Source organism: Sitophilus oryzae, unplaced genomic scaffold, assembly GCF_002938485.1.
Source record: "Sitophilus oryzae breed Bouriz unplaced genomic scaffold, Soryzae_2.0 scaffold_907_pilon_pilon, whole genome shotgun sequence".
Classification (NCBI taxonomy): Eukaryota; Metazoa; Arthropoda; class Insecta; order Coleoptera; family Curculionidae; genus Sitophilus; species Sitophilus oryzae.
In genome coordinates this window covers 1,385,296-1,408,070 of record NW_022147536.1, presented here as the reverse complement: position 1 = coordinate 1,408,070, position 22,775 = coordinate 1,385,296, and the positions used below count along the sequence as shown (strand labels likewise).

Here is a 22,775-nt window from a genome sequence, read left to right as displayed (position 1 = left end):
AAAAGTTAGAGCTTGTGCTAGTGGGAAACCCACACTATAACTTAATTAATAATAGGGATAACTGTTTATCTATAGTTCATACCAATTAAACTTTTAATCACGTGATTACGATTGACCGGCACAGCGTTGCCCACATATTTTCTTTAAATCGAAGTATTTTGAGGAAACAAAAATAAATTAATTATAAATATATAACAGTTATTATTTACATCAATAAAACTGACCTCCTTAACAAAACTTAAGGAATACAAAGGGTCATTACTTCCGCTCTCCTATTCAAAATATTCTAATATAGTGGCGATGAGTTTTTTATGGCTGTTAAGCTATATCTTGTACACTTCACACTAAAAGACGTTCTAAAAAGAACAATATTCTACTGCAAAATCTGCTAGTAAACGTTTTTAAGCTTAAAGTATCGCAACACAATTCATTTAAACGAAAAAGCTCGTAATACAAAACTAAAGTGTTAAAACGAATGACAATGTCAGGGAATAAATAGATAAATATGGCAACTTGATATTTTTTACAGCAGAGCTACCACCTGAATCCCCAGCGGGAAATTTAAATTCCAGTCAGCTCGGCGCCGAATATATCCATGGTTGGCAACAATGAATTTAAAAATCGTGCCCTCGATTACGTAACTAAAAGTTTAATTGGTATCGATTATATATTTTTAATTAGGTAAAATAAAAAATACACATTACCTTTAGTTAAGGGCAGTTTCTCAGCAGGTTGCTGACTACTATGAATCATATTCGAAGGTTCAACTTTCGGTTCTTCTAATTCTTCAACTTCGACACTTGCAGACCTCCTATTCCTTTTTTCTTCCGCCCTATTTTCTACCCTCGACGACTCATTTTCGACTCTTCTTGGCAGACTTTTACCAGTCCCAAATCCATCTCTATTCTTCCCAAGTTGGTCATCTGATTTGGGCTTTTTGTTGGCGAAAGATTTGAGTTTTTTTGTCAGGCCGAAATTGAGTTTGGATTTTTTACCGTCGGATATCTTTTCAGCCTTGTCCAAATCGATAATGACCGGTACGGGGGGATTTTTCTTGGGAGCAGGGGGATTTTTCTTGGATATGGGTGGATCTTTTTGGGGAGAAGGGCTGGATATTCGAATGCCGGTCTCCTTGTACAGTTGCTCGTCGATTTCGTCGATGTAGTCTTTCAGTTGATCGGTTATGCTTTCGGAAGGTTTTTTCTGTAAAGATGAGAAAATTTAGATGCAGATTAATATAGTTATTTTGTGTTTAACTTTAAGAACTATTTTTAAGTAAAGATAACAAGAAATATATTTTATCATAACTGTGTTAATGGAAATATCAATAAAGGCTATCGAAAAAGCAAAGCCACTATCGAAGTACTTTAAGCGATGGTTACAGTATCAGACAAATAATATACAGAGTGTTTCAAAAAGTATATGCCATCTCTTGTGGGGAGATTCCTCATGTAATATAAGGTCTATTTTTGATAGCAACATAAGTCTGATTGTGCTTTGCTTTGACTTTTGCTTTCGGTCACTACTGACTTTTTTCTCTGGATAGCAAAATTGTGTAGCCCGTTTAATACCGAATAAAAGGTGTATCTTGGATGAGATAAACGTAATTTTATTAATCGCAATTAATAAAATTATAAAAAAATACAATTAATAATGTATTTATTTTTTCCATAGCAACTGTTAAAATTGCATTATATCTATCAAAAATAGTAGATAAAATAGTACTTTAACCGCAAGGGTAGATCAGGGTAGATTAAATGATACTTCAGCGAGGATAGGTTAAAAACTTTATTTCTTCTCGCACGTTTTTTAATTACTTCCATTTTTGAAAATTGTTGTATTCCTTTTCATAAGTTATTCGTGATTGAAATGGAAGTAGTATGGATATGGCGTTTGTTTGGTTTGTCTCAGCCTGAATATCTGTTGGTAATTTACTTATTTCGTTTTGAGCCATTTTTGGCTCCAATTCAATCAGCAATCGACACGAAAGAGAATTAAAGAATATTGACTCAAAACTGACAACTAAAGAGACAGCTTTATTTATTTGTCAAATTACATAGAAACCAACGCCAACCCAGCACAATATTTTTTCTACTCGTAATAAATTCCTTGAAATAATAATTTCTGAATATTTTTTAAAACATAACTCGCTATGGAAAAAATATTGTTTTATACACGACGATAAAATTGCATTATCGTCTCCCGAAATTAATTCGTAAGCGATTTCAAGACGATAAAATACCATTTTATCGTCTGGTATAAAAAATAACTATTGATCTATTTTATTAATTATACATTTATAACACTGCTGTTCGGTGTTACCTACAGCAAATTCAAGAAAAAAATAATAGTTTTTAAGGTAATTATTACAGAAGACCTATCTTTTTAAAGTTCTAACATGCTGTAGCTTTAAAACTGTGCATTTTTGAATCCATGTTTATAGGGACTTTTTTCACATTTTTTGATGAGGAATCAATGAATACTTACTTTACACTTTAGCCTACATTAAAAAAATCAAAGGTTACTATTAGTCTTGGATTAAGGAAGATTAATAAAATTCTGTTTATTTCATCAATGAGACTGAAATCGACAAAAAATGACACTTTTTAATCGGCCTACATAACAGTGTTTACAGGTACCAACTAAAATAAGACTAATAATGAAACTAAATGTGACTGAACTGAGACTAGGAGGGAAGTTACTTCCCCCACTTCACACTTGTTTTATATTATATATATATATACACACACAAAATCTAGGGATATCATTTTATTAAAGTTAAAAATAAATGTTTTGAATAAACAACCACATATTTGTAGGCCGATTCTTTCTACTTCGATTGAAACGAAGTAGTCACACTAGTTATTTCTAAATTTGGGATATTTACAGAAGTGTTTGTGCATTTTTTGTCAAATGTATAAAAAGCACCTAGCATCAATTGTTCGAATTTAACCTGTACTGGCTATGTTTTTATGATAACTGACCAGAATTCATTCAAATAACTAAAATAAGACTAATAATGAAACTAAATGTGACTGAACTGAGACTAGGAGGGAAGTTACTTCCCCCACTTCACACTTGTTTTATATTATATATATATATATATATATATATATATATATATATATATATATATATATATATATATATATATATATATATATATATATATATATATATATATGCTGGCCACACACAAAAAATCTAGGGATATTTATTAAAGTTAAAAATAAATGTTTTGAATAAACAACCACATATTTGTAGGCCGATTCTTTCTACTTCGATTGAAACGAAGTAGTCACACTAGTTATTTCTAAATTTGGGATATTTGCAGAAGTGTTTGTGCATTTTTTGTCAAATGTATAAAAAGCACCTAGCATCAATTGTTCGAATTTAACCTGTACTGGCTATGTTTTTATGATAACTGATCAGAATTCATTCAAATAACTCTGTTTAGTATTAAACGACATTATGGAGCGTAGACATCTTCAACAGAGACGAAATGCTAAGGGCCATGGGTATGCTCGAAGCTGGAATGCGCCAAATCGACGTAGTTAGAGCATTAAATACAACGCAAAGTATAATATCGCGATTAAGTGCAGGCTACCGTGAAAGTGGTGATGTTGCTGAAAAGCACACAGGGCGACATCGCATTACTACCCCTCAGCAAGATCATTTTTTACAATTAAATGCTCGACGCCGACCGACTCTTGTAAAAGTAGCTGTAGCACCAGAGCTTAGTTTAATTCTCCGGGAAACACATAATGTAACTGTTAGTCCTGACACTGTTCGCAACAGATTAAGATAGGTCAACTTAAGAAGCAGACGCTCCTGGAGAGCTCAACCCTTAACGAGTGGAAATCGAGAGGTACGATATTTGTGGGCTCAAGATCATGTTCAGCGGTCGAATGAACAATGGGCCAATGTTCTCTTCACGGATGAGTCACGCTTTGGAATTCATCCGGATTCGAGAAGGCTTAGGGTATGGAGAGAACCGGGAAATCTTATTCGGTTGGATCATGTTCAGGAAGTGCAACCTTATCAAGGTGGAACAGTTATGGTCTGGGGAGGAGTCCAGTTAGGCCGAAAAACCGATCTCGTTTTTCTTGAAAGGTTTCTAACAGGAACCACATATCGTGATTTAATTCTAGAGCCTGTCGTGTTACCATATGCCAATGATTTTGGGAGAAACTTCATTCTCATGCATGACAATGCACGGCCTCATACAGCCAGAGTGGTAAATGTGTTTATCAATGCTCATCAATTAAACATCTTACCCTGGCCGGCACAATCTCCTGACCTCAACTCCATCGAGCACGTATGGGACGCGGTCCAAAGAAGAATTTTGAGAATAGGTATGCCTCATGAAACTCGTAGGGATCTGGTTCGGGCCGTGAATGCAGCGTGGCAGGCTGTACCTCAAGAAGAGATCGACAACCTGATCAGGAGCATGGAGAGACGATGTAGGGCTGTAATGAACAGTAGAGGAGGCCATATCCTTTATTAAGTAAAAATGGTTTTATCTTTTTTTTTAATTCACAGTTTAGAATAAAAAAAAATGTGTGTATTTTTTTGAGTTCAATAAAAATCAAGGTAAATTTGAAAAATTCGGTAAATTTCGCATTTTGATTTCCAATACGTCCTGTAAACTATTTTTTATTTTAATTTTATTATATCAGAAATGCAAATAATAAAATTACTGACGATGGCTGGATAAAATTGTAATATTCCTAGACTTTTCCGGTGTGTCTATATATATAATATTATATATATATATATATATACTGACGATGGCTGGATAAAATTGTAATATTCCTAGACTTTTCCGGTGTGTCTATATATATAATATTATATTATAATTATAATAAAAAATGGTGTAGTGTAAGTAAATTACCTGGATATTAGCTGTGTTAGTATTCTCCTTGTCCACTCCCTCTTCGACAGGCAGAAAATAATCCTCCCTCTGTGAAACCTCGATAATCGGAGAGAGCTGCTTCTTCGTCACACTCTTCCTACCACTTTCCTCGTTATCACTAGAAGCTTTCTTCGCAGTACTCCTCACACTATCTTCCTGTCCCTTCACTGACTTGTTCCTCAAAGCGGAAGCGTCACTCACGCTCCTCCTCAAATTCGATTTCTTCTTCGGTTCGGTTGATTTCTTGAACAGATCGAAGATGGAAGGCTTCGAGGAGGTATTTTGGGAGGATGCGAAGGTTCGTGGAGGTTTTTTGGGAGGTTGCAGTTCGAGGGAGCCTCGTCGCTTGACGCTGCGTCGGTCAAGGGAGCTTGAAGGGTAGTCCGGCTTGGGTGTTAGTTTGGATTTTTTTCGGTGGGGTAGACTGAAGAATCGGTCTGGGGTTGTACCTAAAAGAAAAAAAAGGTACTTAAAGAAGAAAAAAATATTAACATTATTAACATACTAGCTTTTTCCTGCGCTAAGTTCGCGTTACACCTCGAATCGTTCATGCCTTGATTTAAATGATTGTTTATCTACCGGGTGCGTCTCAAAAGTGGCTCACCCCTATAACTTTTTTTATTTTTTCAGATTAAAAAACCAAATTTGGTATATTAGTATATGACATAAATTAGGATTAATTGTATTCAATTGTTTTCTGTCACTTCCTGTTTCACCGGAAATGACTACAACTTTTGATTTTTAAATGGCACCCCCGGGATTTTTTTACTTTATTCGATAGAAAATAACACTCTGAATAGAATGACAACAACTGAATAGAATCGCAACCATATGTCAACTTTTGACATTTTCGCATACGGTTTATTACAACGAAAATTTGACTCGAAATACCAAGTGTGTGGTATCAAATTATTCGTAAAAAAATGCTTTTTCCAAATATACTAACGAGCCACCTTCGTTCCATTTGAAAAAATTGAGATATGATTAAAAATACGATTTCAGCATTTTCTAACTGGCCAGGACAAGACACTAAAAACATTAGACGATCAAATCTATTTTTCCAAGGCTCCTTGATTTAGAATTAGTGTTTTTAACATACCCATGGTACTCTAGATTGAATTTTAAAATACAATTTTTTATTAACCGGGAATGTCAAAAGTTGACATATGATATGTCATTCTATTCAGAATGCCATTTTCTATCGAATAAAAAATACCGAGGGTGCCCTTTAAAAATCAAAAGTTGTAGTCATTTCCGGTGAAACAGGAAGTGACCAGAAACAATTGAATACGTCAGTCAATCCTAATTTATGTCATATACTGACATACCAAATCTTGTTTTTTTTAACTGAAAAAATAAAAAAGTTATAGGGGTGAGCCACTTTTGAGACGCACCTGGTATAGATAAAGCTAGTGAGCCTTACAAAAATTCACTATTTAAACTATGATTTTACAGCTATTCGTATTTCATATGAAAGTTTGCAATTGTCGATTTTCTGGGAATTATACAGGGCGAGTCTTGAATAAGTGCAAATATTTTCAGGGCTGCTAAATCTCGATAAAAAAAACATATTTTATTTTACCGTTTTTCAAATAACTCCAAAGTAATCGAGTTATTTTACTTTAAAAATTTCAAAAAAAATATTTTCTGCTTAAATTTTGAGAACCACTGGATCTTTTTGGGTTTTTCTGTCTGATAAATTTTATCTACTACCTATGTTGCCGTATTATCAAGAAATTATGGATTTTAACTAAAAACTAAAAAAAAATCAAAACATTTTTCAAAAAATTCCAATTTTTCAAAAAAAATTGGAGAGAAAATCGTGTTGCTGGCTGTATATCCTGTTGCTGTATATCCTTTATATTTTTGACTTATTACACATTTTTTACTTAAAATTTATAAAGAGCCATCAATAGGCCATTTTTATTCTCTTTAAATATTATTATGTATTTAAACATAGCTTGGATGCACTTGCTGAGCTCTTCAATGCGATCTACAGATCAGGAACGATACCAAACGACTGGTTGGTGTCGACCTTCATTGTGATTCCTAAGAAAGCCAACGAAAGATTATGTAAAGATCATAGGACCATAAGCCTAATGAGCCATACACACAAATTATTTTTAAAAATAATTCACAACCGTGTGTATAAAAAACTGGATAACGACATCAGCGATACACAGTTCGGTTTCCGCAATGGAGTTGGCACGAGAAAAGCATTATTTAGTATAAACGTGTTGACTCAGCGCTGTTTGGATGTTAACAAGGATGTGTACGCCTGCTTTGTGGACTATGAGAAAGCATTTGACAGAGTCCGTCATGAACAACTTATCAAAATTCTGAGAGAAAAGCAAATAGATACCACAGATGCCAGAATTATTGAAAACCTATATTACGACCAAACAGCAAACATCAAGATAGACAATAAATACACGGAAAACAGCAACATCAAACGTGGTGTACGACAGGGATGTATACTTTCCCCGCTATTGTTTAATATGTACTCGGAAGTCATCATGAGGGAGGCATTACACAATGAAGCAGCTGGAGTAGTAGAGTAAAAAAGTAGGTTTAGTAGTAGGTAGTAAACGGTTTCCTATAAACAATATACGATACGCAGATGATACCGTACTGCTAGCAGAAAGTATACAGGACCTGCAACGAATGGTCCAAAAAGTGTATGAAACAAGTATCCATTATGGCTTGAATATCAACCTTAATAAAACAAAATTCATGATATTTACCAAAACACCAAATCAAAATACTCAACTGATCGTAAACCATCAGAAAATAGAGCGAGTCTATAGATATAAATATCTAGGAACCCTGATCAACGACAACAATGATTACTCATCAGAATTAAAAACGAGAATTGAAATAGCACGTAACACCTTTATTAAAATGAAGCAATTCTTTTGTTGCAAAACTTTAAGTAACCACCTTAAAATACGAATGCTAAGATGCTACATATTTACAATAATGCTCTATGGTATAGAAGCTGCCACTCTAACAAAACAAATGCTTAAAAAGATAGATGCCTTCGAGATGTGGCTTTACAGAAGAGTACTCCGGATATCATACGTTGAGAGAATTACCAATGAAGAAGTCTTACGAAGAGTCTCAAAAGATCTAGAATTGTCCCAAGAGGTGAAAATCAGAAAACTCCAATATATGGGCCACGTAATGAGAGGTGCAAGATACAAGCTTTGACAACTAATTATCCAGGGTAAAATAATAGGGAAGAGAAGCATAGGAAGAAGACGGATGTCGTGGCTTCGAAATCTAAGAGAATGGTTCAACTGTACATCAAACGACCTGTTCAGGGCAGCAGTCAACAAAATAAAATTAGTCATGATGGTCGCCAACCTTCGCAAGAAGTCGGCACCTTAAGAAGAAGATGCATTTAAAAAAATCCGAATGTTTTAGAACTCGAACCAAAGTCGAATTTTTTCAAAATCTGAAGAAAGAAAATCTCTCGAAAATAATAAATAGTGAAATGACTATTTACCCTCTATGGATAGAACCCTTATGGTCCCATATAAACTGTATTACTAAAATAAATAGCTTTGACAAAGTTTTCAATTGAGGTTTTCAATTGTCACTTTTTTTGATATACTTCCCTGATTTTTTTATTCCTAGAAGGATGGTTTGAAAAAGAAATATTTCGTTCATATTATTATTGATGTCACTAAATAAACCCTTGTATAAAATTTTATACTTCTAGATGTTATAGTAATGCATTTTCGTACAGCAAACTTTCATTCCCTATTATGTACTCCCTAAGGGTATACATTTCATAAATTTGCTATGTCCAAATAATTGAGTCATGTCTTAAATTATCCTTTGTTCAAATTTTTATGTGTATAATCCGGAGGTCACGAAGGTTTATATACATTTTTACTAACTTTACCCATTTGGTTGATAAATTTCTAAAATCTCTTCTAATTGTTTCTGTAGAATTTCATTCTTCTAGACCAGATAGTTACCGGTTACGTTTAACCGGCACCACGTTGCCTACTTATACTTATATATTTCCTTTTAATCAAAATATTTTAGGAAACAAAAATAAATTAATTATAAATATACAGGGTGGTCCGAACTGTATTCCGGAAACTTCGGCAGTATATTCTGCAGATAAAAATAAGTAAAAAAGTTCGTCTAAATATATGTCCTAAATTGGCTTAATATCGGAGATACAGGCTCTAGAAGTTTCATACAGTTACGCACGTTTAGTTTTATACAGGTACGCACAAAAAGTTATTACTCTTCAAACCAGTTAGATAATATGTAGGTGGCGCCCTCTACAAGTAGGAGTTATATTTACATCAAAATCAAATTTCTCATGTCAAAAAACTCTTAGACACCAATTTTCATCCAAATATTGACGTTACTTCAGAAATTATTTAGGAAAAATAGGAATAAACATGAAACTTCTACTCCCTGTATCTCCGAAACTAACCATTTTAGGACGGACAAACAAAACAAAAACAAAAATTTTTATCCGCAGAATATACTGCCGAAGTTTCCGGAATAATACAGATCGGACCACCCTGTACATTGAGTTATTTGTTCATTATTCTCACCTCGGCCTACTACGCACTGAACTTTGTCCGCCTGTCTCAATACCTTCGCAGCCTCTTCAGCTAATTCTTGTTTGGACCTTGTCAGCCGCTCTCTCCTGACTGGTGACGCCACTGGAGTGCCCCCGTCTACGCCATTGACTGCCCCTGTGACCCGTTCACTTTCGTGCGGAACTGCAATAGAAAAAAAAGTATTTAATTATATCAGTAATAGACAAATACCGTGGTTGAGTTTATTTATGGAGCTATTAAGTTGATATAATTATGTGTATTATTATACATTTTTTGGTTTCTGTGTGATAATATTATTTAATGTTAAGAAAAATGAGTTGATTGTTTAATCATGTTACTTTGTTACTACAGTATGATCGACGGAAGATAATAATATTAATAACAATTTCCTGTGATTAAAAGGTTATAAAAGAGGGTATTACTAAGGGCCTTTGTTTTCCCTATTATGTAACCTCAGGCTATTTCAATAGTATTTTTGGTATTTCCTCCTTAAAAATCCTTCTTTAATAACTACGAATAATTTTTATAAACATTTAGACATTTTCAATACAATTTCTTTAAATTTACTACACATATGTTTAATAAATAATAATAATACTAATATCCTCCTAACTTTATTATACACATTTTTCAAGGCAAATTTAAAATATGCATGTTCTTAGGTAATAAATATAAATAACAGCTTTATTATATGAATAAGCAGTAGATACATAGTTGTCCAAGTATACGGTGTGCACAGCAGTCAACTCGACAATGATATAATTCAATTAGCATAATACATTGACAATACGTAACTAAATGCGAAAATAAACAAGTTTCAATGCCTTACGTGTGACCTCTACTCAATTCGAACATTGTACAAAGACAACAGAAAAAGAAGTTACCTATTCATTTATATTTTAGTAGAGATTTTTAGCATGATTTATGTTTATTTGCTGTTTTAGGTGGCAACATTTTTGTTCTACTGTTTTAAAATATGTATATGTTACAGTAAAAGTTGGAAATCAGTGATTGTTAACAATTACTAGTAAAAGCTCTTGATTTGCTAAAACTACGCTAGTAAAGGTTCAACAGCTATTTTTGAAACCAACTTTTACTAGGGAATGCTAGCATTCCCTGGACGATAGCAGTGAGTTTTAAAGATTCAGTTATTATGTAGAATTTAGAATAAGTGGGAGGGGGGTTAATCTCTGCGACCTTAGAGATCTATTGTGTCCCCCTTTCTTGAATTATAACTCATCATACAGTCCCAGGACTTCCTACGGAGACCCGTGTCCCTCACAGTCGAGGAGCTACGACCCAGGCCGGGTAGACGAAACGGTAGCTTGTGTCGCCTGTTGGGTTTAGAGGTAGGAGGTAGGCTCCCGACCCTTGGAGGAGGTGGTAGCTTGTATGCCACTTGCGGAGGATGGTCTCACGCAAGTGTCAGCCACCTCTCCTGTAGTTCTCTTTGGGTTTGGCCCCTTGGAACTTTCATTGTTACTGTTCCCAGTGTCGCTAGGGGGTTTCCCCACAGCTTCACCGGTGATGTTTTTATTACTATTATTACCAGATCTCATAGTGTTCCTATGAGTCGCTAGGGACAGTCGGTCCACTTCTACAGAGCCCCGCATGTAGAAGTAAGGGGTAAAATACAATGGGGTGCCCCCCGGTGCCCCAAGGTTGAGGCTGTCCGTAGCCCCGCCCGGTATCGTTATATGTCTTGGTGCAATTCCCTGGCCACGACACTACAGTCAGGAACAAGACGATGAGTGAGATGCTTCTTAGACCAAGCCAAGTGCTAGAGGGGATTCCCCCCAGCACCTGACCAGGAGCTTCCCCACCAACGACAAGGTCTTGCATCTCCTAGGGGAAGCAGTTATTATGTATAAATTAGGATAAGTTGAATAATATAAGAATAACATTAAATTGGGATAAACGTTGGCAACGTTGGCAAATATCTGGCGTAAATTCGCTTTGTTTTTTGTGGATATGTATAATTGTTTTGTTATCGTTGTAAAAAGTGCTGTCCAGTATTTTCCATATGGAAGAAATTTTCGGTAAAAAATTAAGGTAAACTAGGCACTCGCAAGAAAGGAATAGTGCTTGTTTTTCATTTTTGCAATATAATGTAGTCATAGCAAAAGTAAAGCGTGCAAGAGAAAAATATATAAGGAACCTAGTGACTATGAACTTATTAAACGTTTTCATATGCTTAAAGTAGCGGGTTTGAAAAAAACGAATAATTCCCGGTGAAGAAAATTCGGGCATATTTTATTTTGTCTACGATGAAGAACTTTATTAAAAATACCTTGCACCAATAAGTAATCTTATGTTTATGAATGTATTTTTAATTTGTTTTGTACGCTTTAAAATGTTTACTATGTTTTCCCTTTTAATATTTATAATTTTTAATAAATATACTAAAGAAGTAAATTGTAATTTTAAGATATGTGGATCAGCTTGAATATTGAGATGATCCAAATATTCTTAAGAGTTTTATTTGTTCTCACTTACACCAACATTCTTCCTCACCACACTCGCCTTGTACAATCCAAACCAAATCAAAACAAAAAGTAAAACAAAAAAATAAATAATAACTTATTTATTTATTAAAATTTAAAAAAGTTTAATACCAAAAACTATAAGTAATTATTGTTATTTTATATTTATTATAATAGTTAATATATTTAATAATTATATTTATAATATATTTTGAGCGTCTGATTATTATATGGTTTATATGATGAATATTGATGATCATTATTAATTCATTTTAACAAAAAAACTCTAGCTATTACTTTAAAGACAAATAAAATTAAATGTTAGCTTCTGCACGTTTAATCAATAAATTTTATAATTTATTACATCTAATTGGAGATTATGAACAATAAGAATACCTAGTAATATTACTTTCAGAAATGTATAATACCCATACACACACTTTTACTTGTTTTTATTAGGTATACAAAAAAACAAATGCATGACCTTTACCTTACGGGTTTTTAGATATATTTCTGAGTAGTAAAACTTATTGTTTATAGGTTTGCAACAATCGGAAAATACTATATACACACATTTTTTCAATTGTATGAAAAAGAAATATAAAAAATAAAATGTATGACCTTTAGTTTCTCATTTTTTTATAGATTGGTTTCTGTGGAAATTGATTCCTTTATTACGCGTTCTTTCTGGTTCTATATTATCAATCTATCCATGGGATTTTGCAATACAATCCTAATAATTAGCAAGAACATATGAAATTTATCACATTTTTTTGTATGAGCTCGTTACAGCATTTTATATAAAAAATCTAAAAAAAAGTTTATATAATTCGATTTCAGTATGTTCTTTTGATGATAATAATGTTATAAAATAATGAATTAATACCCCACAACCAAAGAATCATACTTCTTCAGCTAATGGTAAACTGCTGATGGACACATTCCATCCAGTTTGAAAGGACCCACTCCAGGAAAGTTGTCTCGATATAATTCGGTTTTAATATATTCTTTTGATGATAATAATGTTATTTAATAATGAATTTATACCCCCCATCCGAAGGATCCTAATTCTTCAGCTAATGGTAAACTGCTGATGGACACATGCCATCCAGTTCAAAAGGACCCAGTCCAGGAAAGTTTTCTCGTTATAATTCGGTTTTAATATATTCTTTTGATGATAATAATGTTATTTAATAATGAATTAATAGCCCACAACCGAAGAATCATACTTCTTCAGCTGATGGTAAACTGCTGATGGACACATTCCATCCAGTTCGAAAGGACCCAGTCCAGGAAAGTTTTCTCGTTATAATTCGGTTTTAATATATTCTTTTGATGATAATAATGTTATTTAATAACGAATTTATACTCCACAACCGAAGAATCCTACTTCTTTAGCTAATGATAAACTGCTGATGGACACATGCCATCCAGTTCGAAAGGACCCAGTCCAGGAGAGTTTTCCCGTTATAATTCGGTTTTAATATATTTTTTTGATGATAATAGTGTTATTTAATATAATGAATCAATACCCACAACCAAAGAATCATACTTCTTCAGCTAATGGTAAACTGCTGATGAACACATTCCATCCAGTTCAAAAGGACCCAGTCTAGGAAAGTTTTCTCGTCATAATTCGGTTTTATATATTCTTTTGATGATAATAATGTTATTTAATAATGAATTAATAGCCCACAACCGAAGAATCATACTTCTTCAGCTGATGGTAAACTGCTGATGGACACATTCCATCCAGTTCGAAAGGACCCAGTCCAGGAAAGTTTTCTCGTTATAATTCGGTTTTAATATATTCTTTTGATGATAATAATGTTATTTAATAATGAATTTATACCCCACAACCGAAGAATCCTATTTCTTCAGGTAATTGTAAACTGCTGATGGACACATGCCATCCAGTTCGAAAGGACCCAGTCCAGAAAAGTTTTCTCGTTATAATTCGGTTTTAATATATTTTTTTGATGATAATAATGTTATTTAATAATGAATTTATACTCCACAACCGAAGAATCCTACTTCTTTAGCTAATGATAAACTGCTGATGGACACATGCCATCCAGTTCGAAAGGACCCAGTCCAGGAGAGTTTTCCCGTTATAATTCGGTTTTAATATATTTTTTTGATGATAATAGTGTTATTTAATATAATGAATCAATACCCACAACCAAAGAATCATACTTCTTCAGCTAATGGTAAACTGCTGATGGACACATGCCATCCAGTTCGAAAGGATCCACTCAAGGAAAGTTTTCTCGTTATAATTCGGTTTCAATATATTCTTTTGATGATAACAATGTTATTTAATAATGAATTAATACCCCACAACCGAAGAATCATGCTTCTTCAGCTAATGGTAAACTGCTGATGGACACATTCCATCCAGTTTGAAAGGACCCACTCCAGGAAAGTTTTTTCGTTATAATTCGGTTTTAATATATTCTTTTGATGATAATAATGTTATTTAATAATGAATTTATACCCCACAACCGAAGAATCCTATTTCTTCAGGTAATTGTAAACTGCTGATGGACACATTCCATCCAGTTCGAAAGGACCCAGTCCAGGAAAGTTTTTTCGTTATAATTCGGTTTTAATATATTCTTTTGATGATAATAATGTTATTTAATAATGAATTTATACTCCACAACCGAAGAATCCTACTTCTTCAGCTAATGGTAAACTGCTGATGGACACATGCCATCCAGTTCGAAAGGACCCAGTCCAGGAGAGTTTTCCCGTTATAATTCGGTTTTAATATATTTTTTTAATGATAATAGTGTTGTTTAATAATGAATTAATACCCACAACCGAAGAATCATACTTCTTCAGCTAATGGTAAACTGCTGATGGACACATTCCATCCAGTTCAAAAGGACCCAGTCTAGGAAAGTTTTCTCGTCATAATTCGGTTTTAATATATTCTTTTGATGATAATAATGTTATTTAATAATGAATTTATACCCCACAACTGAAGAATCCTACTTCTTCAGCCAATGGTAAACAGCTGATGGACATATGTCATCCAGTTCGAAAGGATCCACTCCAGGAAAGTTTTCTCGTTATAATTCGGTTTTAATATATTCTTTTGATGATAATAATGTTATTTAATAATGAATTTATACCCCACAACCGAAGAATCCTACTTCTTCAGCTAATGGTAAACTGCTGATGGACACATTCCATCCAGTTCGAAAGGACCTACTTCAGGAAGGTTTTCTCGTTATAATTCGGTTTTAATATATTCTTTTGATGACAATAATTAATATTTATTATTATTATGGCATCTAAATTCCCGTTAATAATGTCCAAGGGAGTTATAACTCTATTTATGGTTAGCGTATCCAAGACGATATATAATTTTAGATTAATTCTAAAATAATTGTAAAACAAATTATAGTGGGAATCTCAAATACTAAATCTAGTAGTTTTTTTTGAACACTGGTTCAAAACAAAAGAGTGGGTTATAGATTAGAAAAATGATCAAAAAAGTGACAATTAAAACAACATCATTCATATAAGGATATCTGTTGTTTAAATGTTTATAATAATGCGAATATTCTTTGGAGTGATATTTGCCATAAATTTTCAGTGGAAAGTTATGAACTTGAACCTTGGCTTCGCTAGACTTGATGATGACGTACCTACATATCTGAAATGATCTATTAGACTGTGCACAAGTAACAAAGTACTCTCTATTATGTTATTTATATGTATTATTAACCTTCGCGAAACTACATTGAAAGGTAAATAGATGGTTTAGAAGTTGCTAAATCTCTATAGCTACGTTTAGAATATAAAATTAACTATCTCGTAAATAGGGAAGAGAGAAACGTTTATTCAGCAGGAAAAAGCCATAACGTGGTATATTGATCCATAATGTGGTATATTTCCAAAACCAAAGCTAGAACCGGGATATTTTGGCTGTAAACTAAGTCCCTACCCCTCCCCTCCCAAAATCCTTCAGGTATTATAGAATAGTCAAGCAAGATCCTCTCGAGGTTTTTAACAGGACACTGTCTCCTATACTAAGAGTTTGCGAAACAAAGATTGATTGGAGAAGGTTGTTATATTAGGTAAAAAAGACTATTACGATAAGGTTGACAACTTAAAAAAATTAAAAAAGCTAAGTTCAACTAAGTTAAAAAAGAATCCTTTATCGGTAGCCGATGTTAAAAAAACTCTAAAACAATGTAATAACCTTGTTGATCTTCCTTTAAAAAGGAAAACTGCAGGTGTTCAATTCCTCGGTACCAGAAATTGTATGGGTTGCCTAAAATTCATGAGCCGGATAAATCTATGCTCCCATTTGTGTCGGTTGTAGGTTCGCCGACTTATAATTTGGAAAAATGGTAATCAAGAGAGTTCGAAATTTTACCTAATCATGAACCTTCTTTCTCAGTTAAAAACAATACACACATTACATGAATTACATGAATATCAACATTACATGATGATGAAATTTTGGTTGTTCCCAAGCGTTCCAATTCCACATACTTAAAACGTAGGTATAAGTTTGCGATTTCTGAAAATCCGACTTTTCAAGTGGAGAAAGATACGTCAACATACACAAATAGCCAAAATTATTGCATATAACGATATTTTTATTTTATTTTGGACCTAATATGATTCTTTTTATATTTATGGACATATTGGCTTACTACACGACTAACTAATATAAAATTAAAAATCTAAGTGCAACTAGCCTGTTATTATAATTTTATTTCATAATGAGTGAAAATCAACAAAAACAAATTTCATTTTAAACAGAAAATATTGAAAACAATTTTAGTTATTTCTCACAACTAATAGTCTGTATTGCCTCCTCAAGCCTCAATGCAAGCTGTGAGACGACGTGGCATGCTCTCAATTAAGTTGTCCAGAAGATGTTGGGGATTGGCTTCCCATGTTTCGCGCGCAGCAATTTTCAATTTATTTAAGGTACAGGGGGATCATTCCTTTTGGTAATATGGCGTTTTAGGATGTCCCAAGCATGCTCTATCACGTTTATATCTGGAGACATCGGTGGCCACCACAGTTTTCTTATACCCTCTTTCTCACAAAATTTGCGAACCGCTAAAGTGCGATGGGGAGAAGCATTATCGTAGATACAGAGAAGCACATCCGCACAATAGGCTCTAAAACGTCTCTAAGATATGAGGCACCTGTCATTGTGCAATTAATAAAAACAAGAGGAGTTTGAGCTCCGTGCATTATACCTCCCCATACCATAATGCTTCCCCCTTGAAACGGGACACGGGGTTGAGCTGCATTCAAGCGTGCTCGTCTTCCAGATGCTCTCCAGACCAAAGTCGGTCGCGAGTCTGACACTAGGCCTATTCTTGTTTCATTACTAAACATGACGAAATTCCATTTGCTCTCATCTCCTCAGCCCATTGTAGTCGCGTAATTTTGTGCTGTGAATTAAGCTTCGAAACACGTAGAGGCCTCCTTAAATGTAATCCTCTGCCATGGAGTCTTCTTGAAACATTTACTCCTTCAAGGCGAGCTAATTTATTTTTAATAGCAGTACTAGAAAGCAGGGGATTGTAATTAGGGATATTTGACGGTCTTGCACAGCAGCAGTTACTCTCTTTCTACCTATTCCAGGCCGGTCTGTAACCTCGTTTGTCTCCCTGATTTTTTTTAATATTCGCGAAACATCGCTTTGGTTAACTCCTACAATTTCAGCTATTGCAACTTGCCGGTAGTCCTGTTGAGACAGTGTTACTATTCTGACTCTATTAAACTGTGAAATAATGTTTCTAGGCATTTTAAGGCCAAAATAATGGTCAAATTTCTTCTGAAACCCAAGAGACCACAAATCGAAATGTGCAAGAATTTGTAATAATATTGGGTCTGAACGATAAACCTTGTTTACCATATCCATTTTAACAAAAAAATGTTTATTACAGATTATCAAAGCTGGGTAAAAAAAAAGATTCTTTAAATTCCTTTCTGTATATTTTTAAACGATATATGCAATAATTTTGGTCAAGTGTATATTTTTCAATACCGTTTATTAGAGAGTTATCTCGTGGTTTAAAAATAATTTTTAAAAATGTCAATTATAAACTTGTTTTTAGTGCTAATAATAAATTACAACAAAAATAACACAAATAAAAAAATACATCTATAATCCTGATGGTGATTAAGTTCAACCAAAAACCACTCTACTAACAGTTTGAATAAATAAATTTATTTAACATGTATATTGAACCTTAAGAAGGCACTGAGCAACTAAATTAATATTGACAGTGATTTATAATCTGTTTTATTACGTTCTGGGAGCAATTAATATTCTTCTCATCGCGGCACAGTCTAAAAAACTACTCCCAATCAAGAAACAACCCGAAGAAAAAAAAACGATTATTTTATTAAGATATCCGTATCAAGCAAAACACGAAAATCGTTGCGTGGGTAATTCCGGACGCCGCAGAAAAAGCCAGTTTTGACGGTTTGTTTCTCTCTGATCATCGCGCTGACATTAGTCAAATTAGTGCTGGCGGTAGGACGCGGTTCCACTCGAACAATAAACAGCACCAGTGCCACGGTCAAGGTTATATGGTTGACGAGTGGGTATAATATAGGCGATGACAACTTGGTCTCTTAACGCCTGTTGACTGTGATATCTCTTGAAAAAATCAAAATTAGTGATACTCAAATAAAAAAGCTAAGAAATTTTACGAAATATTGACCTGATATAATGATTGAAGAACTAAAAGCACAAATTAACGGACTCAATCTCTCTCTCTCTCTCTCTTCAGTCCTGACCCCCATTAGGGAGTGTAGTGGTCAGCGTAACGTCATGGATGATTTTTCTCCATGCGTCTCTGTTTTTTGTCATCTCGATGACATCGTGCATTGGCTTGCTACAGCTAGTCGTGATTTGGTCTATCCATCGAGTCGGAGAGCGGCCACGTGGTCTACGTCCTTCCACCTTGCCTTGAATTATGAGTCTTTCCATATTGTCCGGACTTTTCCTCATTATATGTCCAAAATATTTTAGTTGTTTTAGTCGGACTCTAAAGGAAAGCCTGTTGGTAATATTAAGTTCATTTATAATAGAAACGTTTGTACGGCGTTCAGTCCATGGGATAAGGAGCATACGTCTATAACAATACATCTCGGTAGCATCGATCTTCTTACGTTCCGCCTGCCTGAGAGTCCATGATTCGCAGCCATACGTCAATATTGGGAGTACCAAAGAGTTGACTAGCCGGTTTGTGATGGCTCTTAAAATCTGGCGGTATCTCCAGATCTTGGTCAGTCTCCCAATAGCTACCTTTGTCATGTTGCACCTACGCTTCACCTCTTCTTCCGATGTGCTTGTATTTGTCAATAGTGATCCCAGGTATACGTATGACTTAACGACTTCAAAGCGGTCGATATGACTTATACTTGGATGGTTGTTATGTTGCCTATCAACTATCATGATTTTGGTTTTTTGTGTATTTAGTTCCAGACCGAGCCGATTGCTTTCGTTTTCTATTCTATTTACTGATTTGAAAATTGATTAGCTCTTCTTGACTTCTAGCGAGTAGTGCTGTAGTAGTACTGCCAAGTGTAGATTATTTATTTTTTGGCCATTTATTGAAATGCCTCCTTCCCATCTTTCTAGCGACCTTCTCATGAGGAATTCACCGCATATGTTAAATAGTTGAGGAGACAATATACACCCCTGTCTGACTCCTTGTTCAAGGGAAAATTCCTTTGAAGCTGAATCAGGTATTCTAACTGATTCTGTAGTGTGCTGATACAACTGGTTGATAAGTGAAATAAGGTGTTGCGGTACCCGCATTTCCTTTACGATTTTCCACAGGTGATGTCATCTGACTTTATCGAAGCTTTTTTATAGTGTACGAAACAAATATAAAGAGGGATGTTGAATTCCCTTGCTTGCTCTATGATTTGGCGCATATTCAGAAGATGTTCCCGAGTGCCTCTGCCTTTGGTGAAACCTGCTTGTTCTGCTGGAATTTATCTTTCTAGAAAAGCTTTCAATCTTTCATTTATAATTTGCAACATTACTTTACTGGCATGTGAGATGAGGGAAATTGTACGATAGTTGCTGCATTTACGTATGCTCCCTTTCTTGTGGAGAGTGGCAATGGTGGAGTGTGTCCAGTCGTCGGGCCATTCTCCTGTGTGCCATATTTTATTACAGATCAGATGAAGTATTTTTAAACCAGGTTCTTTAACGGCTTTTATTATTTCTGCTTATGTTACAAGAATGCAGAAAGTCAGCTAAAATACAATATGTAAACTACAGAAAGCAATATAAGATTTGAAACAAGCTGATATGGTTTATGTAAAAAATATAAAACTTGATAGCGAGTTAAAGAAATTAATTTTAAATCATCTGAAGCCGATCCTTGTTAATGACCTGATTATTACTAACTCAAACAATAATAAACTAGAATAAATAAAAATAAAATTAACGAATTTATTTAAAATAAGAGATTTAGGAGAATTATATCATTATTGTTTGAGAATATATATGGAGATCGAAAAAAAATCGGAGATGGAAAACTACCCTCTGTAAAACCCTCTGAGATAATAGCTTTTGTCAAAGCGTTGAGTCTGTATGATGAGATATAACTCAAGAAAGGAGGACACAATAGGGGGAACACATTCCCATACAATGTTCATTACTTTATCTGCTTTTAAGCAAGTGACTATTCTATGTATTTTTTTGTTGTATAGCATCAAAGATTCCAATCAAAGTTCTACAATTTACATATTAACTTGATGAAAGTGACACTCTGTATACACCTGCTTATCTGAGACAAATTTATAGTTGTATAAATCTCCTCTTTTAACATTTTATCAGATATAATTAAAATATTTCTGAAACCAGATATATCCCTCCAGATATATAAATTTAAATTTCTCTTATATAACGTTGACCTTCAACTCACCCATGATGACTTCTTCGGATACTTTTTCACATATGTCATCTCAAGTTCATGACTTTCTAACGGGTACATATTTATTTTTTTCTTTCTTTATAATTAATGAAACAATAGTTATTTTTTATACAAGACGACAAAATGGTATTTTATCGTCTAATAGATAAAGCTTATATATAAAGCTGTCTCTTTAGTTGTCAGTTTTGAGACAATATTTTTTAATTCTCTTTCGTGTCGATTGCTGATTGAATTGGAGCTAGAAATGGCTCAAAACGAAATATGTAAATTACCAACAGATATTCAGGCTGAGGCGACAGACGCCATATCCAAACTACTTCCATTTAAATCCCGAATAACTTATGAAAAGGAATACAACAATTTTCAAAAACGGAAGCAATTAAAAAACGGACGAGAAGAAATAAAGTTTTTAACCTATCCTCGCTGTTAAAATATCATTTAATCTAACCTTGCGGTTAAAGTACTATTTTATCTACTATTTTTGATAGATATAAGGCAATTTTAACAGGTTCTATAGACAAAAATATAATTAACAATAATGGTTTTGTTAGGAACACATATGGTTTTATGCGATGAGTCATTAGAGAGTTAATTTTGGACATAAATTTCACACCTTGTACATCCTTATTTGTTGTGACATTTCTCTATTGGGTTTTAATGGTTTGATTGTAGTTTTTTAATACAAGGTATTAAAGATTGGCTAATTGGTGTTAATTTCAAAATGTGATTGTACTCTCCAAAATAAGAAAATTGGAGTTAGTGCTGTTTAAACATTATACGGCGTTAAATTTATTTGCAATAATTGTGTTTTTCAACATATTTATATAATTTGTTATTTTAGTTTCAACGTTAACTAGATCTAAAAATATTTCTCCATCAGAAATCACTGTTCATAGATATGTATGAATAATAGCTGAACCAAATATACATTGATTGGGTTTGACCTCAAATATACAAGCAAAATGGAAACAAATAATTTGTTTATTTACAGTTTAATATGGCATTTAATATAATAATTTCTTCCATATTTTATTTTGAATGATCACTAGGGTAGTTTCAGTATCTTCATAAAGACAGGAAAACAGTGTTTTATAAATAGATGCCTACCTCAATTTACACCAAAAGCATTTATTAATTACAAAAATAGAATTTAATGGTACATGACATGGTATCATAAAATATAACCATTTTCCAATCTAAATAGTAAAAGAATATAATATACAGGATTGTTCACCACATACGACACGGAGTATTGCAGCTAAACGATTGGATTTTTACAAATTGCGAGTTTTGTGTTCGTTGAAGGACTATTAGAGCAATAATTTAAAAATAATTTTACAAGATACAGTGTCCCAAATAAGTGAAAAATATTACAGTTTTATTTTCTTAAATTGAACGCCCTGTATATTGTTCTATTTTTAGATTCTACGATTGAAATAAAGATAAATTTGATTAAGGTTTACCGCACTTAAACCTTAACGTTTTTGAAATATTTTTAATTTTGTGAAATTGCAGAAAAAAATTTAAGGCTTCATTTCTCCAAGGGTACCTATCAAAGATTTTAATACTAAATATTTACTGAAGATTATTTATTACTCAGATATTGTGTTGCAATAATAAAAATTATACTACCTTATACAGAGTGTCCAAAAATTTATATTAAATAATTACTAGTTTTAAACGGCGATAACTTGTTTAATTTAAATGGAACACCCTGTATATTTTACGTAAATTAGATGCACAATTTAATTGTCTATCAAACTGTGATACCATTTTTTGCCTATCTCTTCAAGTTTTCGTAGAAAATGCATTTACTTATAATTTAGACCTCATTTATCAC

General features: G+C 33.5%; 1 protein-coding gene across 2 annotated transcripts in view; it reads right to left on the bottom strand.

Moving 5' to 3' along the window:
- LOC115890696 overlaps positions 1 to 22,775 on the bottom strand; it is a 317,145-nt gene that overhangs the window by 44,489 nt on the left and 249,881 nt on the right. For both annotated transcript variants that reach the window (XM_030911002.1, XM_030911001.1), the window contains exons 4-6: positions 9,499 to 9,669; positions 4,895 to 5,364; positions 705 to 1,203 (exon numbers count right to left, since the gene is read on the bottom strand). In XM_030911002.1, coding sequence (XP_030766862.1) covers positions 705 to 1,203; positions 4,895 to 5,364; positions 9,499 to 9,669 — 1,140 coding nt within the window. The remainder of the gene's footprint in view (positions 1 to 704; positions 1,204 to 4,894; positions 5,365 to 9,498; positions 9,670 to 22,775) is intronic.